At 42.4% G+C, this 24270-nt stretch overlaps 1 protein-coding gene across 6 annotated transcripts; it reads right to left on the bottom strand.

Annotated features, from left to right (window-relative positions):
• Nucleotides 1–63: 63 nt before the first annotated feature.
• On the bottom strand, nt 64–24245 carry si:dkey-220o5.5 (actin filament-associated protein 1-like 2). 6 transcript variants are annotated; one of them, XM_064347435.1, is made up of 17 exons: nt 23823–24242; nt 19239–19290; nt 17183–18820; nt 16138–16221; nt 15930–16009; nt 10607–10697; nt 10312–10520; nt 8795–8971; nt 8436–8528; nt 8071–8164; nt 7281–7492; nt 6725–6849; nt 6216–6336; nt 5795–5879; nt 3876–4045; nt 1518–1628; nt 64–984 (listed from the first exon to the last, which is right to left on the bottom strand). In XM_064347435.1, the coding sequence occupies exons 4-17, from the start codon at nt 16202–16204 to the stop codon at nt 958–960; spliced, it is 1662 nt and encodes a 553-aa protein (XP_064203505.1). In that variant the 5' UTR covers nt 16205–16221; nt 17183–18820; nt 19239–19290; nt 23823–24242; the 3' UTR covers nt 64–957. The 6 variants fall into 6 exon arrangements, with proteins under 6 accessions (XP_064203505.1, XP_064203502.1, XP_064203503.1 ...); XM_064347432.1 differs by lacking the exon at nt 19239–19290 and having other exon boundaries at nt 17183–17326; XM_064347433.1 differs by lacking the exon at nt 19239–19290 and having other exon boundaries at nt 17183–17311.
• Between the last annotated feature and the right edge of the window lie 25 nt (nt 24246–24270).

The raw sequence follows: 24270 nt of genomic DNA, 5'->3' as shown, positions 1-24270 counted from the left end.
GAGGTTTGTAGCCCACCGGATGCACATAAGATCAATTAAAACAAAACCCACAAACAACTTGCATGACTTCATCCAGCATTTGTTTATTGAAGAAATACACACATTGTCATTATTCCTCTTGACAGAGCCGGATATGTCTAGTGCGGGTGATGGGCCTGTCAGATCAACCACACTCATCAATGCATCTTCACAAATGAAAACTGATGATGACATTACACCAGCATACCACAGGGTAGTCTCAAGGGAAACCTGAATATTAATAAACAATTTGAATGACACGTTTATGGAAGCAGCCCTTTCTTAAGTGGAGAACAGGTATCTTTGGATGATAGAAACTTTATTTCAGGGGGCCAAATAAAGGCGATTCGCATATCAAATATTAATTTGCACCTGATAATCACATTCTATCCATTCATACATTTTACATTTAAGTACAGTGGATTGCTGCAGGTGCCACTTAGTGAACGTAACAGTGCATGAAAGCCATGAACTGGCCTAAAAACGAAGAGGCTGATGTATGCAACTGGCAACTGACTACAGAAAACATTGCTTTGAAAAAACAAGAAAATAACTGCACCAGAAAGACTTATCTAAGCCTCAATTTGTAATTTCTGTGTTTAGTTTTCACAGCACTCCAAATTATATTAACATTGTAATTAAAGAAAAACAGCATTGAGAACATTAGTAGTTTTAATGGAGAAAGGGAGTGCATCATTCGTAAGGGAGATCACTTCCCATCAGGAAGGATACCATTTTTAAATGACAAAGAATGAACAGAAGAGGAAAAGTCCAAAACATATTCAGGTGTTTTTAATTAATACAAAAGTATCAAAAAGGAACAAAAAAAAAAAAAAACAAGTGCATGATCCACATGCACAGTAATAATATATTCAGTGCAATATATACTTATACAAGAAGGGAATGTGTACAAGGTGTGGGATTACTGGCTGACCAGTCTTAAGCAGAGGCCTTCGTCTCCCATTCCTACAATAAAAGACAAGAACCCAGGTCACTGTTACATGGAAGGAAAACACAGTAACTCACAGTCAACAAATCATGTTCACCAAGAGTACATCATACTTAACATTGACAACTGTGGGCCCTGTTCCGTGGTCTTATGTCTTTTGCATTTTTATATTTTAGGTCTAGTTTACTGATTCATTTTAAATGGCTGCTTACCCTGCTATGACAAACAGCGAGGAACACAATGTTTGATTAAAAATAATACATTAATAAATCAACAATACTAATATGAGGGAAACTTCTGAGGGTCATATTCTGTATAAACACACCAGGCCGGTAAGGGTTTAGAATGGTTTAAATAGCTATCAATTTCCCTTTGAAAACCAAGAACCCCAATTTATTACACCAATTATCAGAGAAGGATACTGATAATTAACTATAGATTACTGCCATCAAATGAATATTCCATTTGATAGGACTTGGCATTAATCGATGGTTTCTCTAAGTTATTATATGAAGCTGGTCTCTCAATGTCATCCAGGGGCACCTCATACCTTTCTCTTCTGCAAGACCTTGCCTTTCTCAATGAAGAGGGCAGATGGAGCTCGTTTTAGGGAGTTTTTTGCCGAGGCTGTCCTTCTCAGCAAGGGAGTCAGGAACCCTCCCTGAGGGCACAAGCAGAGGGGGAGGGGGGACAAAGTGAGGTTCAGCTGAGCAGCACACTCAGCCCCACCCCCACAGTGACCATGTGACTTGTCCAGCTGGCAGCAACAGAGACACGCACTCCATTAAAGCTGAACAGCACAGCTGTTGATTCTGTGTTTAGTCTGTCCTGACTTTCATTCCCTCAGCATCCACCCCCCTCTGCACCTTACAATCAGAGCCGGATTCTCCAACTTGCTCAAACAAGTGCAGACACAACAGATACCACATCAACGCATTGGCAATGCAGACATGACTACCACTGGATTACATTACATTTGAGTTCCTCAAATTTCATTTTTAATGAAAAGTTATTAGTGTCAGTACCTTTCTGTTCCAAAAACAGACTGCATTAAGTACATTTCCAACATCTCAATTTTATTGCAGTGTAGATTGAATAATTGAGTAATTCATTCAATCAGTATATCTACACCAATTAGTTACTAAGTTAATAAAAAAGTATTGTTTATTGCAGCAGCAGTTTACATATATTACATATTTTCCATAGATTCCAAGGATTTATTCATAAATGTATAGAAAGCATATATATTTACACATATGAACTCCCCTTTCATGTAAGCATGTAACAATTGAAATAAAAGAACGAATCAGGAAATCTTTTAAATTATATAATAAAAAGTTTTTGAAATAACACTAGAAGCTAATGATTGACCATTTTGTTCCACAAACAAAATCTGTCAGGCCACCTGACTCACAAAAATTCAGTAAAAAAAAAAAAAGGTTTTTGAGAGCATTCATGTAAATTATGAGCAGTAACCTGGTTCCTATTGATTTATTTACTTTGTTTCAGTTATTTTAGTTAATTTTAAAAACGGCATTTGTGTTCATTTGTGTCGTCTGAGAGCCACATTTTCAAAGCGATTCATAATTTTTCAGCATGGAAGAGAAAAGAGCAGAAGTGTGTTCGCTGCACAGGAGATTTGTGTCACTGGGGCCCGACTACAGGGAAAATTCTTGGAATAAAATTTCAAGTTTGGGGTTTTGGCTTTGCTTTTGATGGGTTTCCTGTAAAACATGTGCAACAGATCCCACCCCACGATTATTATATTTGCGATTCTCCCAAGCGTTCCCTTTTTTCCTTGCTCCTTGCGGATCATATTTATTGGCACAGTCATCTGTGGGGCACTGTACAGTATCATGCACCTTCTAATTAGCTTTGTTGTGCCAGAACTGCGGATATTATAAAAAAATGTACACAAGTAATTGGAAAGCATTTTTACAGAACTGAGCTCTGGGTGTTCATTCGGACCAGATCTTATTTGTGATGTTATCGCCATCATTTGGGATCAACACCTTTGGGATCAACTGGAAAGCCAACTGCGAGCCAAACCTAATCGCCCAATCAGTGGCAAACCTCACTAATGATCTTCTGGCTGAATTGTGGCAAATCCCTGCAGCAATGCTCCAATATCTAGTATAAAACCTGCCCAGAAGATTGGAGATTGTTATAACAGCAACGGTTGGACTCCATATTAATACCCATAATTTTGAGATATTGGATGTCAGGTGTCCACATACTTTCAGCCATGTAGTGTGTGTATGTGTGACTTAGAGACACATGGCACAGTAACTTGACTGAAACAGTTACATGACCATTTTCTGACTAAATTTGAAAAAAACCACTTTCCCCAAATGATGGAAAACTATCCAGTCTTTTTCAAAGAGAATGCTTTTCTCAGTCCATGTGTGAGCTCTTTCTGAGAAAGCTATCTCTAGTTAAGCTCAGAGATCGCTTCTTCACTCATCTGGTTGCCTCTGCTCCCTGCATAGGAAAAGGATGAATGATATGCTGAGTGTCTAACTACATTTCGACGGGTGTCACCAGTAGCCGTCTGAAGCAAGGATTCAAAGGAGACACGGCTGCTCAAGAGGGCTGGAATGTTCTGCGTAGAAGAGGAAGAAAAAAGGAACCTCTCCCTGTGGACGGTATTTAGTACATCATTACTGTCACCACTGAAATGCCCCGACCTCTGCCAATATATAACCTAATACTATGTGAGCAGTCATCGGCTGTGGAAAGGAAGGAAGACCACTGTCCTCTGCCTGTATGAGTGATGCTGTCAGTACAGCAGGAGAATAAAGGCCATGCCAAACAACTCTGACAGACACCAAACCTAAAAAAAGTAACACAAATGTACATGTCTGTAGAAGGCTTCTGTAAGCTCCAATATAGGTGGTCGGTGTTGTACCTGTGCCCTCTCTGCGCAGAATGCCAGAGACTGCCTGAAGGAGGTGCGCTTGGCCGGCTTCCCTGCTGTCACCAGGTTCATCTCGGACCCAGCCCTCAGCTGCACCCTCCTCTTTCCGGCGAGGTCCAGCTTCTCAACCCCGCGCTCAGAGTCGCCCGTCGTTTTCCTGCCTGGGCACAACAGACACTGTCACACACAGAAGCATCGCAACACGTCGCCACTTCTTAATGAGAACCAGCCCGGCCTTCAAACCAATGCAAATTAAGATTCAATTCAATTTTGGTGACACAGCACCAGCCTAAGAACTTCAGCAGATGTTTTCTGCTTCTCTACAGTGCAAATTAGTTTCGCATCAAAGGTTTTGATGTTGTGTGAGAAAGCTGTGACCCCGGGACGTACGCGAAAGTGCCTCCGCATTCTGCGCGTTTTCAAATCTTTTTTTAAAAGACGCAACCTATAGAGGCTGTCTCCAGAGAAAAACATAAAATTGTGCAGTGTATTTAAGAGGCCCTTAAAAGGACTGGCCGCCACAAAGCTACATCCCTCTGCCACAACTAAACCACCAAAAATGACAGCTAACCACCAGGCCCTTCCATACTGAGAGCACATGGGAGCGTTTTCCTCCTCATCTCTGAGGTCCCGCAGCCGGTTTAGTGCTTAACAGCACACTGTAACCTTATTTGCACTACTGCAGAGTCCTCTGCTTTCCACCGCATTTGCTTGTCTTCACCGTTTCAGCAGGAAAGGATTAATCATCAGTGAATCACTGGATTTTCATCATCATGGAAATGGACATAATGATTCTGCAATCCCCATGAATTTAGATATGAATGGCATGTCCATGTAAATCCTACTTTCTCATGACTCATATACCTAATTTAATAATTTTATATTTTTTTCCAAATGTACATTATGACACAACCAAATATTCTGAAATAAGCCTGCGCTGCTGAGTTTGCAGACTGCATAAAATAAAATAAAGCTTGTGAAAAATCTCATTGCTGTAACTGATACACAACAAGACATGAACATGGACTCGATGGAAAGTCTTGCAGAATTTGCTTACAGAATCCGTAATAACCACCATATAATTATTAGACACTGTCCACACAGCTAGATTGTGTGCAAACTAAATTAAAACCAGATGTTGCAGAATTGTTTCCGTTTTGCAGAAAAAAAACCTCCATGCGTAAGGATGCTAATAGCCATAGTCGAGCCACAAATTCTTCACTAATCATATGTTTTGCACTGAACATCAAAAATTCTTCTCTGCTTCAATACAGACCTCTTTATCTCATTAATTTAGTTTAAAATGTGATTTATGCTCACACAAAGTGTTTTTGGAACACAACAATACTCTATCTGTTTCCCCCATCCCCTCTTTTTTCACCTCAAAGTTTGGAATCAATAACTGTCCTTTCCCAATATTTACTCTCAACCACCCACCTCCCAACAGGAAACACAGAGGGAAGCATGTCCCCTTCTTCAATACACTCACACAGAGCAAATAGCTAATTTTCACACTTGACGCCACACAGCAACACCCACATTTGGAACTGGCTGTCACTTTGTGAGTCACTAGAAGGCAATGACACAATATTTACACAAGGACCCCATAGTTCAAGCTCACTTTGCTTTGGCCAGACAAAACCAACTGTATCTCACCACTGTGTCACTGCCAGCTTAAGGTATAGCCCCGACTTAGGGTAGTGATAACTGGCCTACACGCCATCACTTGAATCACGTAGCTTTGCCAATGGGACACTAAGAAGCCATAGTGTGTCTCTTTGAAGAGCTAATAGTAAAAGCCCTTTTCTTCAGTCAGAATGACTACCCCACTTTGAAAACATGATAAACAAAAGCTGCTGGAGTAATTACAGAACAATATTCCAGGTCCAGAGTGTGTGAAATGGACTCACTGTGGTTGCCAAAAACTTCGTTGTTGCAGTAGACTTCTTTGGAAATCACGGAATCGTCCTTGGAAGCATTTTGAGACTTCTGGAACTGAAAGAAAAAAAACCAATAGATTGGGGAAATGTGACAAGTGAACATAAACAAAAATGGCTGAATAGCTTTCTTTTGCCTGAAATCCCACCTTCCCTGTCTCTTTCCCACCTTGAGTAGGCATCCAATCTGGAGCCCTGGAAGGACACTCACAGTTAAACTTTAGATGGCATATAGTACCAGTGGTGACATCTATTTACGACTTTCCAGCCCTCCATTAGAGGTCAACAGGATCCGAAGAACTTGGTCTCTTTTCTGTAGTATAGGGCTCAAAACCCTGCGTGTCATTACTTCACTGTGAACACAGACTCTGCCCACACTCAGGCTGGGACGTACCATGTCATCCATAATGGAAGAGTTGGAGTAGATGGGCTGGGAATGGCTTGCTCCACACAGCTGGTGGAAGGGGTCATCTATGTACATGTTGGAGGTTGGGAACCTGCGTGCCATAAGACCACTACGAGACCAGAAAAAAACAACCATTGTTTGATGGATGGGACATGGATAACATTCAGTAACAGTGCTTTTTACTCAGGTTTAAAGCAATTTATGTGTGGAAAAAAGTATTCTCATCCCCATCTAAACTGACAGAATTATAGCTCCAGAACCACTTCTGACTACTTTAAACCTCAAATATCAAGGGATTCCCTCTAATGTGGAAATTGGAACATGAACAATGGGGTAATTAAGGTGACAGAATACAAAGGATGAATTTGTGTTGTCGATGGAAACACCATAACAAGATCTCTAGAGTTAAGGGATTGTCAACAAAGTATAGAGACTTGAGAGACAGTGATGGGGACATTAAGGATTTTTGTGGGGATGCGCCAGAGCGTGTCTGTTACCTGAGCCCTCCCTCAGTCCGGGTGTCCAGTGTGGTGTCCAGCCGCTCGTACAGAGGATCAGCTTGACTCGCGCTCCCGTCCTGCAGGAGCTGGACCCAGCGCTCTTTCTCATCTGCACAACTGGCCTGCATGAAAACACAAACACAGGCTGTCGGTCCCTTTGCGCAAAGAGAATGGCCTCACAGGACGCACAATGCCCCACGTGTACTCTGCTCCTTACCAGCCTGTTTGACTTAAATTTAAAACTTCATATGTAATGTCTGGCACAGATAGACACAATGTGTGATACAGGCCTCTGAATGAGAAATAAGACTTGTGTTTTTGAGAGAATATGCAACACCTAACTGTTCAACACAGCCCTTTACAATTTTTATTTCCGATTTATTAGCCAATTTAACTCTGAAACAAACAGTGGCTTTGGGTTGCTTATTTGCCATACAATCCACACAAATCTCAGCTAAAATAGGTGTTAATGAACAGGCTGGTGTGAATGGTGTGAGTGCGGACATGCTCTGATGGCACTTGGGCCCTGACCTGGGCTGGGGTGAGCCCTTACCTCCAGCACCGCCACCTGGTCGCCGTGTTGCGTGACAGTGATGCGGTAGGCCTGGGCCGTGTTGGGTCCGGGCCGCACCTCGCAGCCCCGCAGCTGCACGCTGTACTGGGGGCTCTCCTCACACACCTCGTCCCGGAACATCTTCAGCACCCCGTCCTCCACCTGGCACCACAGGCTCTGCCACTGGCAGTTCATCAGCACGTTCAGGAGACCTGGCAACCCGACAAACAACAGGGTCCCAGTCAACAGCTGCCACACAGCTAGACTGGCTGTGGTTGTTAAACATGTATTTACTTAACCCGTTCATGTAATTTATATATTATGTGGTAGAGTACCTCTACTTGTATTATAATATACATTATATATTATACACATACACAGTGCAGTCCATATTTCCAAATACTAATGGACTACACTGTATATATGGGGAGAGAACCAGTCACTGGTACTGTATATATTGGGAGAAAATTACTGTATATATAGGGAGACAATCAGTCACTAAAAATACAGGGCAGCACCATTCACAGCAATTTTTGGGGAGTGTGTTTTCACTCCTTGAGTGAGGCAATTAATTACTTGTAAAATGTAAAACCTCAACTAAACAATGCACCCCTATTTTAGTAGTTCCATTTAGCCACAACAGAACCATTCTCCATTGAGAATTCCTTGTTTACCAATGTCAGGTTGTGCTATTATTAGCAGCTAAGAGGTCAGTTCAGGATCTGTAACATAAGATACCATCTGATAAGTTTAAATAGGGGGATGGGGTTTAGTCAGGGGCAGTTCTTACCCTTATCCTTATCCTTAATTTCTACACTGCTAAGGGCAGAAGGCAGACCAGACAGCTTGTCTTCATCCGAGTCTGAATGAAGGACAGTACTTGACTGGAACAGAAAAAAACAAAGTTGTTGTAACACCAAGCGAACACAGCACCACACACGTTTGGGAGAAAAACACACAAGCGTTTTTGAATTGAAGAGCACAATGGCAGTAGAACAAGGATAAGAACATATAAATTCAAGAATAATGTAAGAACACATGAAAATTATGACAAGAATGGACCATTAAACCTATGAATTTTACTATGTCTTTGGCACTGGCCTTTGCCTTTGCAGCAAAAAGCCCTGAGAATACCGATGGGGGAGCAGTGCTTACCCTGCAAGAGTCCTGCCTGTCACACTTGAGTAACGATGAGGAGCTGTGGGATTCCTTCTCATAGTAGGAGGAGCCGCTTACCTCTTCAATTATCTTGGCAAACAGACAGAAGTTTGACGTCATAAATCAGCAAGACCTAAAAGTGATTACTGCATTTAAAACCAATATTTATAGGAATTCTAACCTCATTCAAACCACACCCTTGTTATCTCTCTCTGCGTCTCATTCTCATTCCCTCTCTCTTTCACACGCTCACTCACTCACTCTCTTTCTGTCTCACTCTCACTCCCTCTCTCTTTCACACACTCTCTCGCTCTCATTCTCTCTCTGCTGTGATGTCATCATAAACACCTCCAAACCTTACGCCACTCCTCGGCCTGCTGGCAGTTCTGAAACCCCATGACCACCGTGTCAGAACTGGCAACCACCTTCAGTTCGTGCTGCATCTTCTTGCTGTGCTTTGACTTGTAGACCACATGGCAGCCCTTCAGGCTCACCTCAAGCAGCGGGTGCAGGTCCTTAGCGCACTTGTAGCACTGGGATGAAGGAGAGAGGGCCAATCAGCTGTCTAATAGGAAGCTATAATCAGCCACAACTCCACCAAGTTAAAGAGCCTTTTGGTCAGATGAATGATGCTGCACTGGCTGCACAGGCCTACAAATATTACGGACACTGCCATTTAAAGGCTTAATATGCAGGATTTTTGCCTTGAAAATATTATAAAATAACCACGATATCTGTCAAAAATGTATAACACATTTCCACTTTCCAGAGATGTATTTATTAACTGGAATGTAAATTTTAAAAATGCAACCAAATAATGCGCCTTTAATTTTAAATTTAGTAGTTTTAGATGATATGGAAGCCTGGGTCTTTATGATTCACATTATATAATCGAAACAGGGTGTCTAGTTTGGCAGCAATGAGAGTGATCTACAAGCTGAAAGCCTTGTAAAAAGCCACATATGGCTTCATTTAGCTATCTTTACAAAAGCCAGGTGGGATATTCCTTGCCTTTTCTTTTTTATATTTTCTTGAATATACACACAGCAAAATGTCCTGCACAAGTTTAGCATTAACTGACCACCAAACATTGTGGTGATGACATTTCTTTTGGTTTGGTTCATTTGTTGATATAGGTACATGACCAGCTGTAATACTCTATTTGGTAATGTGTCTATTTTTCCAAGCATTTAAAAATGTATTTAAATTGCTTAATTACAGCTACCAAGGCATTTGGGAAGGTCGTTTGGGAACTGCTCAATGTTTTGCATTGTCTGTTTAAAATCATAACCAATAACTATACAACAACCCAGCTGAGGATCCTTTATATGTCGTAATTAGTCGGCTAACTCCCAGTGTAACTAATCAATAATGACAGACAAGCCAGACAGAAACTGTCACACATTGAGTGGGTGACCTCATGACCTGACAAAGCCTAGGGATTTAATAAGAGAATAATTGAGAAAGGGGACCACAAGAAACATGAATTTGGTCACTGGAGTGAAGAGGCCAGAGTACAGAGAATTATGGTTGGTATCTGTTCCCAAACCTCAGAGAATAAATCACCACCAGAAACTACTGGTGAGTCACACAGATCTGTGGTAGGCCCAAGCATATAGCCAGGGGCAGACATGTGCTGCCCTAAATGTGCTACAGCTAGAAGAACTCTCTAGAAAATGCAGGAAATATTGTGGAAATTACAGCAAACACAGCGTTTAAAATGTCAACACTTCCATTCAAAATGCATGCAGAGAAACATCACTAGAACTACCATGAAAGCTCCCACTGTACAGCAGTGCGAGCCAGCAGATAATTCCCCACCAATGATACCAGGCTGTGGCTGACATGGAGGAGGGGAAGCGGATGGCTTTACCAGGAGGAGATGGTTGCGGATGATGAAGAGCTGCTTGGTCCACTGGCCCAGCCACTTCTTCCTCCAGAGGTAGCCACAGATACGTGACTCCGGGAGGGGGCGTAGACAGGGCTGGGAGGCGGTCCACTGGATGTAGTGAGCCCGATCCTTCACAAAGTCATCCTCCTCACCGTATGACTCGTAGTGACTGCTGTCTGAGTCCACTGTGTCTGGAAAACAAACAAAAGCAGTTTATTTTCAGAAAAAGCTGACTATCACAAATTGAGTCCATTACATAATGACTTGAGTAGTGTACCTGTGGGCTGGCTGCCTGGAAGAAAGGGTTCTGCCTCTTCATAGCAATCCTCATCTTCTGAGGGGTCAGGGGGTACCATGGGACCCAGGCTCTGGACCAGAGAGATGGAGATGTCATACAACTGTTCTCACCACACACCAGGACCGCATAATTATGGCCTGTCTTAGCTCATTCATTACAGAATGGTCTAGAAAGAAGCTCATTATGAAGCTTTCCACACAAACATTATCCATTGTTTTATTCTAACACTAAACAAAATTGAAAACATTTGCAACTTTGTGAGAAAGGAAATAAATGCTGATGCAATGCCTGTCCTACTTTTTGGTACACTGCACTGTACAGACACACACACACACACAAATGGAACTGGTAGCTATAAAGGAGAACAGTAAAGGCGTAACTTTATTGTCAGACACAATTCCTCTTCTTTCCTTTTCTTCTCATTTCTTTCTTCCAAAATAAATATTAAATATAATTTTACATACCATTCTGTGGAAGTCAACTATATATAGAAGTAAATTTACTAGAGTCAAGTTCTAAGAACTGACCATTATTTTGGAGTCTTGAAACCAATGCACAAAACCATTGGGTTTACTGGAAAGAAGGAATTTTTATCCTTCCAAAGGTCAGACTATGGAAGGACTAAAAAGAGAAAAACTGGAGGCATGGAAGGGGCAACAATGCCTCCAGACTGCAGTGAAATCACTGCATCCATCTCAGGGAACCCAACCAAACCACCTACTTGGCCCTGGGAGGCATACTGGAACTAAGAAACTAGGAGGCTGGGGTGTGAGAATCAGTGGGTGTGAGACATTGATACAGCGTTGAAATGAGGCTACGCATTCTTTTATTAACATGATCTCAGTCGTAAGCACAAGAAAATACTGTATAAGCACCAGAGGCATGCTGTGTCAGTAAGGGCTTGAATACATGCTGAGAAGATACATAATCAAGGAGGAAAGTGAGAAAAGAATAACTGAATGCTTAGCATTGGTTGTGGCATGGTATGAGCAGAATATGAGTCAATATGATATAAGTTTATACTCTACTCTCCCGTAAAATAACAAATATGGTTTAAAATCGTTTTGCAAAGTTTGATATCCAAATAAATTGGTTTTCTTCTGGAGTTCTTTCATCCTGTTTTTCCTTTTCCTTCTCTTTTGTTCATTTTCTTTTACATCCTTTGTTTAAACAGAATTATCTTTGAAACCACAGAGGTCAGGCAGCAAGGTTATTCAAGCGCTGCGTTTGGGGCGTACAAATCCAGCCATAACAGGGGAGTGTAGGGGGGCACGGAACAGCATGTACACTATTTAATCCAGATTCCTATCTGCGGACGAGAGACCCCTCCGAGCCCTGGGCAGGGGGGAGGCCGGGGAGGATGTGGGCCGGCGGGGGGTTCCGGGGCTGTCGTGGGCCCCCGTTCCCCCCCCCCCCCTCCCCGTGCCGATGCAGAGAATGAGAGAGGGGGAGAGAGAGAAGAGCGTGCGTGATTCCGTGGGACGATTCGCACGCTGAAGCAGTGGGAGACGTGCTCGCTGCGCTTGTAAACGTGCATTCCGCATTCTTAGCGCTTTATAGGGAGAAGCAAGCTCCTTTTTTTCACGGGCCCCGAGTAAGTGGTGACCGCAGCCTTTGTTTTGCACAAACAGTGATAAAGTTGAGAGTGAGTGCAGCTGTGGGGCCCGTTCGTGCAGCTACTGCCTGACAGAGCAGCAATTAGCACAGGGGCACACAAAGATGTCTCTTCATCCACGGCAACTCCAACGGCTTTACTGACTCTGCCATGTGTATTCATCTAATAGATCCAGCTTTCATTTACTACACTTCAGTCCTGGATCTAAATTCAGTCCATTACAATGCTCTTGAAGAACGTGAAGATTTTCACCCACACAATCACTGATCTAGCAGTTTAAAAAAAATCTATTTTTATACATTTGATTTTTTCCTCTTTTATGTTGAGCTTTTTTGGTGAAGATAGTTTGGTGTGACTGGAATATGCATTCTAATGCTGTCATGACATGTCCCCAGCAAAATGAACCACGAGGCAGCAAATGTTTTAGTGAATGAAACAGAATGCCTCTTTAGCACTGGCAGCATTTCAAGAAACATCCAAGTCACCCCGATAAGATTATTAAATTATGAAAGCTTCTGTTGTAGGAACTTGAGCGTGTGTGAGTGTGTGTGTGTGTGTGGCTCAGTAACTCCAGTTTGGTTTAGTACTGCTCAGAGAGCTGCTACCAGTGAGCTCATGGCCCCTTGGGGGTGACCTCGCGCCGTCTGACTTCCCCCCAGTGCGTGGGTGTTCTATCACTCCATCACGTAGACATAATTACTGCCTGAACATTGAATTCCCCTCCCGGGCTCCATCTTGACTTGAGCAACGGCATCATACTGATGGAGTGGAGATGGCCTCCTGCATAAACAGAACATTTCCTTTCACAGATACCAAGCCCCTTCAAAACATTTCCCCGGCCTTTGATTTCCAGGATCCGTGATTAGTAATCCCATGATGGTTTCTGGCACTTTCCGGTGCGTCTCCTTGGACGCACCAAGCGTGGGACACCAAACTGACAAGGGTGGGTAGAGTGGGTATGGCGGAAGTGTCGGTATGTCTGTGTGCCAGATCTGCCATTTTACATTTGAAAAGGAGACCATTTTCAGACATGACCTATATTCCAGCAGCTTTCATTCACAATTTTAACCAATGAAATGACATCACTAGGACGTACAGTAACTCCAAAGCAGAAAAATAAGTTTCCACAGGTTTCTAAATCAGTTCTTTCGCATACATGGTGAAATAATTCCAAGACTTTCAAGTTGTATATGAATCAAGTGCGATCTCTGCCCTGGCAATACATACCACATCAGATATGTCATGAGTGAAACGTCTAACTGATGATGTTAGCAGAAACTGAATAGCCTGGTACACAATGGCTGGCTTCGGGGCTGGAGTAATGTTTTTGTTGTTTATTTCTGGTTGTTGCTCCTGGCCACTTTAAAGGGCCTTGTTAAACGCAGGGCTCTGGCCTCCGACCCGCTGCACTGCTCTTCACCCATTCGGAGAGACGTGCGGCCAGGGCTCCAGAAACCGCGCTAGGCCCGGGGACCCTCTCATTAGCGGCCCACATCAGAGGCCCCCTCGGCCGGGGCGGCCAGGGCTCCTGTCAGCTGCTACTGTATGGCCCATTGCTCTCCCTTGTCATTATGGCGAGAGGTTCTGGGTCAGCCCTGAAAATAAACCCTGTCAACTGGATTGCCTTCCCACACCACCCCACTCGTTCCTGGGAGCAGAGGGAAGAGTGGCACAGGCGCACTCTCAGAGCACCCCCCCCCCCCCCCAAAAAAAAGAGCCATTCAAAATGTTTAAAGCCCCATTTTGCAAAATGGCAGCCAAAGTCATACACATACATTTGTTTACAAAGTGTTAAAACCATTTGTCTTTTTTCCCAATTTACTGAGCTATTAATTTTAAAAACACTTGAATGTTTCAAAGTAGAATGCTTTATTCAGTTAAACTGAAATGTGATAATTTCAGAAACCAAAAAAAATGATGGGCCTGCTACTAATATAAATAGTATTACATAACAGCCCTCATAACATCCCTGCCTTTCAATATTTCATAAATGTTATACTTTATGAAATTTATCTTTACCTATTCCTTTATCTTTTACACTTTCCTTAATCTGATTAAGGAAAAATGGTAGTCGTAATCCCCACAGTGGTGGTGGCCCACTGATGCAACTACTCATCAGTTTTCAGAAAACTCATCTGAGTTTTCCCATGGTCCTGTGACAGGTCTACAGTGATGGGAGGTCATCTACAAACATCACAAGACAGTTAGCGCATGCCTGAAGTGAAACTGGGCAACTGCACAATATCCCTCACCCATCCCTCAAGGTTTCGTTGATAAGGAAAGGCAGTTTGCAACTGTGCTGTGATGTAATAGGAGATTTCAGCATTGCTCCAGCCAACATGAGCAGATAAATATCAGTCATTGATATCAGCCCCAGAATTTCCATATTGTGCAACTCTAGTTCTTATGTCCCACAACAATTTGTGGGATACAATGACTGTGCTCCAGGCACTGACCCTGCTAGTTTTTGCCTTAAATTTCAATGTTCTTCACAACTGACCCTATTTTTCAGTTTTTTCTGAAATATGCTGTGTTTTGGCTCAGCTGAAGCTTAACTATGCTTTTTTTTTCAGTCACACCATATGGTACTTCAGACAGTCAAAACATCTGTCAACTCTTCAGACTAAGGATCCAACAACCTTTGTTCAGTACGAGTTTTATGGACTAATATTTCATTTAAATGCAATGCAAAGAAATACAATATCCTTAGATTTAGGAAATGCCAAATCTAATTCAAAGACCTAGTACCTAGAGTCGCAACAAATATGAGATCTAATAAAAGTATATTAATTGAGCCAGTTTAAAAAAAAACTGCATTCCATTTGAAAGTACACAGTAACAAACTCAAGAATTGCAATAACCACAAATAAGCTGACAGTATCTAACAAACAAATGTTATTGGAAACCAGTACATAAAGGCTTACAAGTATTTATGCCCATGCATGTTAATCTACATCTGATTTTTTATATCAGTTCTACTTATGGCAAGCATGCCTACTCTAATTCTGATTTTCAGCAAGTTGCTCATTTTATCAAGGCTAGAAAGGATATTTAATCACAAGTCTGTACAATGGGCTTCTCCAAGGACATCCCAAGAGGTTTTCATTCCTTCTTGATTTGCTTATCGTACAGCTAATAATGGTAAACAGCAAGTCAGATAGCATAGCATAGTTTAGTTCCAGGTCATAAAACTGCAGACAGATTTTCCTTGAGTGTTACAGGGAATCAGATGCAATGTCAACATTCATTTTGTTATACTAAATCTCTTTGTCATCTGAAGAGCAAAATTCCTTCCTCCAAGATAATAGACACATAACGGACAGATGTGTTAAAGCTCGTGTCTCTTGGAGAGCTGGGGCTGTCCATGCTGGTGTGTGGTTATTTATTGACTCTTGGACTATTGAATCCTGTTTTTTCAGTCACCAGTAGTCTGGGAAGGCAAATAATGAGACAAGCCGCTGCCACGCTCAAATGCAACAGATGGGGATTTCATAAGCTAAGGTCAGGTCATTAGGCCCCTTTTCACCGTTGTCTCAGCAGCTCAGAAGGCCTATAGATCAAACAGGCCCCAAGTAACTGCCTATAGAAACGGTTTCCCTCTGGCTTAACAATAAATGGCAAGGGTCTTGTGTAAAACCACCCTCTCAGGAGGCCACAGCGCCCAGTACGGAGGAGACAAAGACTCACCCCCTTTAGCAGCCACTCAGCCGAGGCGGAGGACGGCGGCTCTTGGACGTGATTGAGGTCAGCCTTGGCCGGGAGGCCACCTACAGGGGCACAACCGCAGGGTGGTCTTTATTTAGGGGACTGAGGACTGACCCCTGAGGAACATCTGAGCATGAATCTCCACGGAGGAGTGGAGAGGACAGCCGTTTAACAAAGCGTGGAGGCATACCTGTGTCTGATGACTGGTTTTCCCTGAGATCGCTGTTAGCTGCTCCAGATGGACAGTTCATGATCATGTATTCGGCATCTTCCACTGGCGCACAACAGAGGCAGAGAGATTCAACATTACTGAAAACATTTTAATGGGGATCAACCAAATTCTCCTGCTGTCCGTGTTCCTATAGTCAACCCAATCATGGAAAAATGTACATTTTTTAACCTGAAAATATTTTATTGAAAATATTTTATACTTCCTCTCCTAATTTTTGACTGCTCAAGTTTCTACACTCCTTCCAAAGGAGCTGAACTCTTCTCCCATAAATGTTTAAAACAGCTGTTTTCCAGGGAGCACGACTGTGCAGAGAATGTCTCGCCTTTTTAATGGACAGTGGTGAAAAGGTCAGCCAGACGCACGCTTCCCATGACTCCGGCAGTTGGAGCGGAGTGCTGTGAAGCCTCCTGTCTGCGCCCCGAGCGCTCACAGGCCAGTGATGGACGCTGTGCGGGCCCCACGCTGTCACAGATGTGAGGTCATTTGGAACAGACCAGGGTTTCACAACGATAACGGGATTTATGGCCCAGCACCAGACTGCTCTTCTCTAGTTCTCAGTTCTCTGTGTCTTATTTAGTGTAAAGGACACCCCCTGCTCCACACACACACGCACACAAATACACGACTGCATGAACGCACACACACACTATAGGGTCCTGATTTTTATGAATGCAGTCTTTTTCTCCATTTCAAATCCGCAAGAAGTCTTTCACTGTACTCACTGTTAGGTTATTTTGTTGTGACAGTCTATTGAGCACTCCAAGAACCATACTGTATTTTTACTGTGCTGCATATGTATATTCAGTGTCAAAGCAAATTATTTATTATAATTCGGTCATGATTCTTTTCATATCTATTACCATCATCTACATAGAACTAACATTTATCACGGCACTTCAAAAGTTAATGACAACATGCTCCCAGAATTAAAAGAAACAAAACAGAGCGAAGACTTCACTTTGCATGCTCTGTGTAATTGGCTCTCTGGAATGGGACAACCTACCAGGGGCATCCTGCAGCTTGGTGAGTAAATCCGAAATGGACTTCTTCTGAGCCTGAGCGATGTAGCTGAGGTTTTCATTGTCCAGGACCAACAGAAAGGACTGCAGGTCCGAGACGAGCCGGTTCAGCACTGGAGAGAGATGATCTGCGGTGAGGAGGCAGTTAAGATCAGTGACCAAAGCAGGTTTATTTTTTTTCTCCTGACACAATTACCGCGCCTTGCCAAACCGAAAGTGCAGAGAACATTTCTTGATCTCGCGTCGCATTTCCAATGACATGGTGAAGACAGACAGGATTATGGCTGTAAAGGACGCCGCGCACCAGTACTGCAGTTCTCTGAAAAATATACAGATGTGCTCTGCCACACCACAGACATTCTGGAAAAATTCACTGTTAATTTAACATGCTTTTTTGTAAGTGAATGGTTCCTTAACAAGTTAAGTTAGCCCAGATTCACACTTAAAGGGATTCATTTGGGGAACTTACGCACACGCACTCAATCACAAATAAGTCTCTAAACGCTGTCAACATTCATCCAACCAAAACAATGAGCCTTCAGAAAATGAATGTATGCTTGCACGTGTGCATGTGTGTGTGAGTGAGTGCGTTGGCTTACAGAGTGTATGGCAAAACCACAGGAAAACAATAAGCATTACAGTAATGTGCAATGACTACATTCTTACGTGGAGAGGGGGAGTAGAGGTCCCCTTCTGGTTAAACCTCTTCAGCCTACATAGATGCACTGAAAGCACAGCCCCACTTTAGCTACTGTGGTAAACAGAGATTGCGGGAGAATGTGGGAGAGCACATCAAAAAGCCTTTGTACGGCAGCCTTAGTATCTGTGTGTATTACTTGGTTTACAAAGGGGAGGGCTTTCTGCTCAGTACGGCACAACATTGTACTGTAAAAAACGAGTCGCTTGTTATGCTGTCCTCAATGGCCTTTAAAATTTCTCTATGAAAAGAACGCCCAATAGCCTGAAATGCCCATACAGAAACGCTGTGCTGAATGAAGCCCTCAGACCCGTTTCACTGAAGAGCGCGATTGTTGTTTTTGTTTCATAATTCATGTTCCTTCCCCAGCACATGGGGGGGAAATAACAGTCGTTGCATTCCCACAGAAGGCACGGATGGATGGACAGACTGCTTGCAGCATGAGGGACTGGCATTCTGGTGCTTTCTCTTCTTTACCTTCCTCTCTCCCCTCCATCACATACCACTGGCTCCTCCCTCATCACCCCGGTCTCTCATCTGTAGAAATGTATCTCTTTATAACATGCCTAAGCAACCTCCCATCACCCTCTTACAACTCACTTGTTTACCTCATAGTAAGCTTCCATGATCTGCTGCTATGATCTGCAGTGGTCCATTGAAAACTGCATCAGAACTTTATACCTGGGAGGCCAGTCAAGGAAACAGGCTACAGTGAGCACAGTTCTTTTTTATCTGAGGGGGAAGTGTTCATGACTGTGACTCAGCCAGAGCTGTGATTCTAAAAAAACAAAGAACAGAGATACGGCACATGCAAATAATATACTTCCCGATCAGCAGCCTCTCAATAGGCCATTAATTCCAGGTCTTTGGGGGGCTTAGTGGCTGTTCACATACATCTTCCGACTCCACACTTCAGGATTACTTCCTAGGTCATGACAAGGGTCAAATTCATATTTATTCCAAAACTGAGCAGCTGTTAGGAATGTGTAATGTTCCTGAAACAGTGTTGTGAAAATTTAAAACAATGCCGTTGCAAAGCCTTGTGACACTCCAAATTTTTCCCTGGACAAAATATGCAATTTGAACCTTATAGAGTCTGACAGATAACACTTCTCCTTTGAAGTGCAAATACATTTTACATCAAATAAAACCAGGAATCTAAATGATCAAAGGGCCAACCTTTGAGGATCATATGCCATTTATAAAACCATCTGTATTCAGGTATAGCACTGGGTTTTCCGCTGTCCATAAAACTTTACGTTTTGGCTTTGTCTTTAATCATAGGCAGAGAACATAATGTTTTCAGCAACCCCAATGTTTCAATGGACCGCTTTTTTTCTCACCTAAGTGAGCTTCTCGCTGACCTTCAGACAAGACTGCTTTGGCAGAGCAGTGCTGAAAACAAACAGAGCAGGAACATTCCAGCAAACCAGACATCAGTGTTTGGCTAAGGAAAAGAAGAAAAGAAGTTTACAACCACAATTGCCTCTATGGCAATTTTATACCGACTTGTCAAGAACGACCAAGAGTTACAAAAAAAAAAAAAGAAGAGGCTTTTAAGTATGGATATCAAAGACCAGTTATCTGAACTAGCTGGCCTTTTTATGGGCTGGGAATACCTTCTTCTCTGACACAGCCGTGTGTATCATGCGCCGTGCTCAAACAGTAGCACTTTTAGTAGCTGCAGACGTTTCAGAGGATCACCAGGGTTTCTTCTTACTCTGCCCAAGATTTCATCCTTAGGGGGTATAAACTCCATTCACCTCATTTCCCTCTTTAGCGTTTCCTCCTCTGTTTTCTACGTCAGGAGGAAGATATTTGGCTCGTCTGAATGTCTTCCAATTTTCAACTCAGAGTAAAATATTTTATCAGTGTTACAGTCGACTTATCACATGATGAACGGTTTACATGTCGTCATATCCCAAAAAGAGGTTAATCCTTAGATGACTGAGGTCATTTCTGAAATAAGAAAGGATGACAGGGTTTAATCCAGTGTGGGTGCTTGCATTGCAATTTCACCAAATAAGAGCAATCTCACTGGATCCTGAGGGACGATTCAGATTCACACAACAAAAAGTGGGCCAAATTAAAACCACAGCTTCTACCAATTTAAAAACAAGTCTTCGGAGAATTGCATCACAGTCTGCTCTATCAAAAGAAATATAATACATCCCAGACCCACAGTTGTGGTCACATGGTAATTTGAAAGTAACAGTGTCCAGGCCAGAGAATGGAATTACAGTAAAATGTGTTATATTATGAACTGATGAGACAGTGAACTCATATGATGACTGAAGAAAAGAAAAAAGCATGGCTTAACTACTAAAATTCCAGAAAACAGGGAGACTGAAATCCCCAACTACAGAAAATCATCCCCTTCAAAACACGTGAGCTTCTTTGGCCTGCTTGCCCAAACAGTGATATTTGACGAACAGTGTGACTGGTCCTCACAGGTCACACCATGCAATCAGGACCACGATAAATTACGGCTGCCTTGTAATTATGAAAATGACACATCAAGGCCATCTGAGGAGGGCGAGCAAAGCACCTGGCAACCGCTCCCATTCACATTTCATAACACTGAGAAATCTGACCTGGCTTTCCTGAGCTCCCAACAGGGTCACCGATGGTTTCAAAACAAACCACAAGGAGCCCATTGATGGCTATGCAAAGCCAGTCCTCCACACAAAGCACTATACAGTAATCACTTTTTTTTTTAAGGGGGGGAGGGGGGTTTAAGAGGAGGATTTTTAAATTTTCCTCATTAGAAAAACTGATGTTTGAAGCTGGGGGCATTTTTCACATTTTGAAAATGTTTATGAAGCCCACTCAGTTTTCAGAAACACTGGCCAAAAGAGGCATTCTCCAACTACAGCCATTACTTCAAATAGTAAAAGGTTTTGCCACTTTCTGCCATATCCTATATCTTCCCACTCAGGGGGGAAGACAAGCCTGACAGAAATGAACTGCTGGAACTAAGTGGTATGCAGACGGATGCGGTCAGGACAGCAGAGGTGAAACAGCAGCTGGAGTAAGACTTAAGTCGCATTAGTCTATGAGGGGAATCCCCAAATCATATTCATTACCCCTCAGTGAATAACCTGTAAAAGGATCCCAAAAGCATGATTTGTTCTGAGGAACTGTGATTCATTTAACGTGGTCAGAAAAACAACAGAACTGTTGATGTCAGAGAGCAACACACTGCACATGAAAAGCAAGTTGCTGAGTAACATAACTGGTATGTGGCTGAAGGAAATGAGGCACAAAGTCTAATTCAAATGACAGAATACAGTTGGTCTCCATTTCATGACTTCATTCCAGAAAATGTATGCTATTTTTGCTAATATAATACTCAGTCCATTTGCATTATTTTTAATAAGGTATAAGACGCAATAGGCTCATATGTGCACACATTTGTAACTTCAAGTTGAGGAATAAAGCATAATTAGTTTTATATACAACAGCAGCCTTAACTAAGATACTATCGATAAAGTGACTCAAGAACCATGGACAGGCAGACCTAAATAAGCCAATGGAAATTCTCAAAGGACAAAATACACTTCATTCAGTCCATCCATATGAGGAGAAGGATATTCTGCAAACCAACTGGAGGAAGGGAAAGACAACAACATAGGTCCTGAAAGATGTGACTTCAGGCACCCTGCCCTTAAGTGTCTGTCATGCAAGCAAAATATATGACAACCACTAGTCAATCCCATTAATATACCATATTAGTTTGTCAATTTTGCACACTCCTTGCGCATAAGTTTCTTATAAAACATCTAAGTGAAGAAAACTGGCCTAATGGTCATTTTGTATATGTTGTTTTGCAAATATGTGACGCTTTATTCTCTTGTTCGATGATGCAGCACTGTGGCTGGTAGTTTCAGGCTTAGATGAGTTTATGCCTGTGGATAAATTATGCTGAGAACCTTCGATTAGGATGCAGCTTAAGTACCATTGCATAGCAGCATATCCCATGAATGTCATCTTGAGCAGCATTGTGCCAAAATTGAATCAGGAATGTTGATCTTGATGTTGAGCTGTAGCTTGTCATCCACATAACATCCTGTTCCTGAGGGCAGGGCATGGCCCAGGAGGCCCTATAAATTTTGAGGACATTTGCAGGGCACAGTCACACAAAATACATACACATGATCAGATCTGGGAGGAGAAATTCCCAGGTCACAGGGCTGGTGATCGAAAATCATCTCTGGCATCGACCTGATGACTTCAAGCTGTACACAATGTCTCTGATACACTGCAAATCAGAGAACTGAATTTGTTTGAAAGAATGATCCAGTCAGGCTGAATCTGGTCAAGTGAACACTGAAGCATTGAAGCATCGTAACTGAAGCGGCCCAAATTCAGGAGCCATAAGAAAACCAGACAAATCAAAATTGAGGATGCGAAGTCCATCGCTACACAACTGCAAGCTGCAAGATGTGGTTTAAAGTGAACTTAGGTTAAATTCATGTTTTGTTTTGTTGTAGAAGTTGGTGTGTGTGTGTGTGTGTGTGTGCGTTGGGATGTCCCTTTCTTGTTTCTCTAGAAAGCTATTGCAAAAGTGTTCAGCCAGTGATAAAACCACTATAACTCACAACAGGGAATCAATGTCGGGAAAGAAACGGCAGCCAACTGATAGCCTTGACTGGAGTGAAAAAGTTATTTGGTTAACAGAGGAAAAAAGGAAAGCCTTGCTGGGATGTAATATTATCCATGATGTCATTTTAGTTTCCAAACAGCGTTAGCTTTCACAGGGTGAAAAAGAAAAACATTAATAGTGTCAGCATTTATTGTTCTTGTGCTGGTTTACACCGCGATTCTTTTTTCTCGTGCAGCAGTACAAAGAACTGAATCTGGCCAGCCGTTCATTAGTTCTTAAATAAACAATCCCGTTAGTTCTGAACCTCTAGAGGTTTGGTGGTGGCGGAGGGGGCAGAAAGGAGTGTATTTCCGATTACTGCTCTGAAGCTATTACATACATTCCTTTACAATGATAAAAACTGCAAAAACACACGTCGAAAAGATTTTCACACTTAACAAAATAAATCCCACGCCTGGAATACCATAGTCACACTTTAAATATTTAACACTGAACTACATTTTTGGAAATATGCAGGGAAATTATCATTATCATTCCAAAAAGAGAATGAACTGGATTCAAGCAAAGCTGTAGCCTACCCTTTCCAAGCATCCTACGATACTTCGTGGGGGAAAAAAAAGACTTTTTGGCATTTCAGGGTGGGCTCAAGTCAGACTGACACTAACATAGGTTTCTAAATGTGACTGCAAAAGCACAGACATGATTATTATAAGGGATAGCACGTCGAAACATTAGGGTTAAATAAAAGGTTGTGAAACAATTATGGGGCGTGTCGGCAGTTTTGTAGGCTAATATATTCGATTTCGTGCAGCACGTTTCAAGTTTATTCCTGAAGACATGTGGAAGGGCCCAAAAAACAATATTAAAAGTTCTCGTAATGTGGTGTATAAGACTGCAAGACTATATCCTACAAACAAGCAATCTAAGCAAATGAAAATGTGTGGTGAATACCCAAAATGAGCTGTTAAACACTTTTAGCATCCCTTTTGCAGATATTTAAACAACATAAGAAAAAGAACACACTCAAACACGCATCTACTAGCCTACATGTTTGTTGAACCGCTGTCACAAAGGTGTTTTCATTCCTGCGGTCGCCCGCTCCAGTAACCCATAAAAAACAAACAATATACCATGTATCGACTGAAACCAAAAACTACGTTCTTTTCACTTTGAAGTCCTCAGCCCGCCTGTGCTCTCGACCTGTATGTTCTGGATTTCATAGTTAGTAGACTGCTTCTGAGTTCCGAAACACAATTTCTGGTGACCTACAATAAAGTCATACAAACATAGCCGTCGCTACTGAAATTTCAAAAAGGGCTACCTTTTTGTTTGTCCATCGCTGACGACGTTCAGGGTTTTCCAAAGGCGCCGTCTCTATCTTTTCCAGATGGCATAATTGTGTATGAGGTCCGCTGCACTGCGACTTTTGCAAGCTACGGTGTCAGAATGAAACTCCACGATTTACTGTAAAAGCAAGCACACAGCCACGATAGAATTCGACCAAGCTGCTCCTACCTCCTACCACCTTGAAAGTTGTTGGGATACTCTTAACCTTTCTCGCTCAACATAAACACACGACCCATCGACTCATCAGAAAGGATGTTCAACAGCTACATACTGCTCTCTACAGGGAGCAAAAAGTTTGCAGTTTCAACGAAACAGTTGTGTCCCCCGGCTATGTGAGCTAGCCTTTGTTCATTCTTAATACACATTATATCAAAAAAACAGCCTTGCATTCAGGTTAATACATAAAGATTCACACCTTGAAT

This window comes from Anguilla rostrata, chromosome 8, assembly GCF_018555375.3.
Source record: "Anguilla rostrata isolate EN2019 chromosome 8, ASM1855537v3, whole genome shotgun sequence".
Lineage (NCBI taxonomy): Eukaryota > Metazoa > Chordata > Actinopteri > Anguilliformes > Anguillidae > Anguilla > Anguilla rostrata.
This window is presented reverse-complemented; position numbering and strand designations above follow the sequence as displayed.

What these genes read in the sequence shown, in the direction of transcription:
- si:dkey-220o5.5 (XM_064347432.1), bottom strand. An exon ending in TCCGCAACCATCTCCTCCTG is followed by an intron (nt 8,972 to 10,311) that starts GTAAAGCCATCC and finishes CCTTCATCCCAG; the next exon opens with TGCTACAAGTGCGCTAAGGA. An exon ending in AATTAAGGATAAGGATAAGG is followed by an intron (nt 7,493 to 8,070) that starts GTAAGAACTGCC and finishes TCGGGTTGCCAG; the next exon opens with GTCTCCTGAACGTGCTGATG.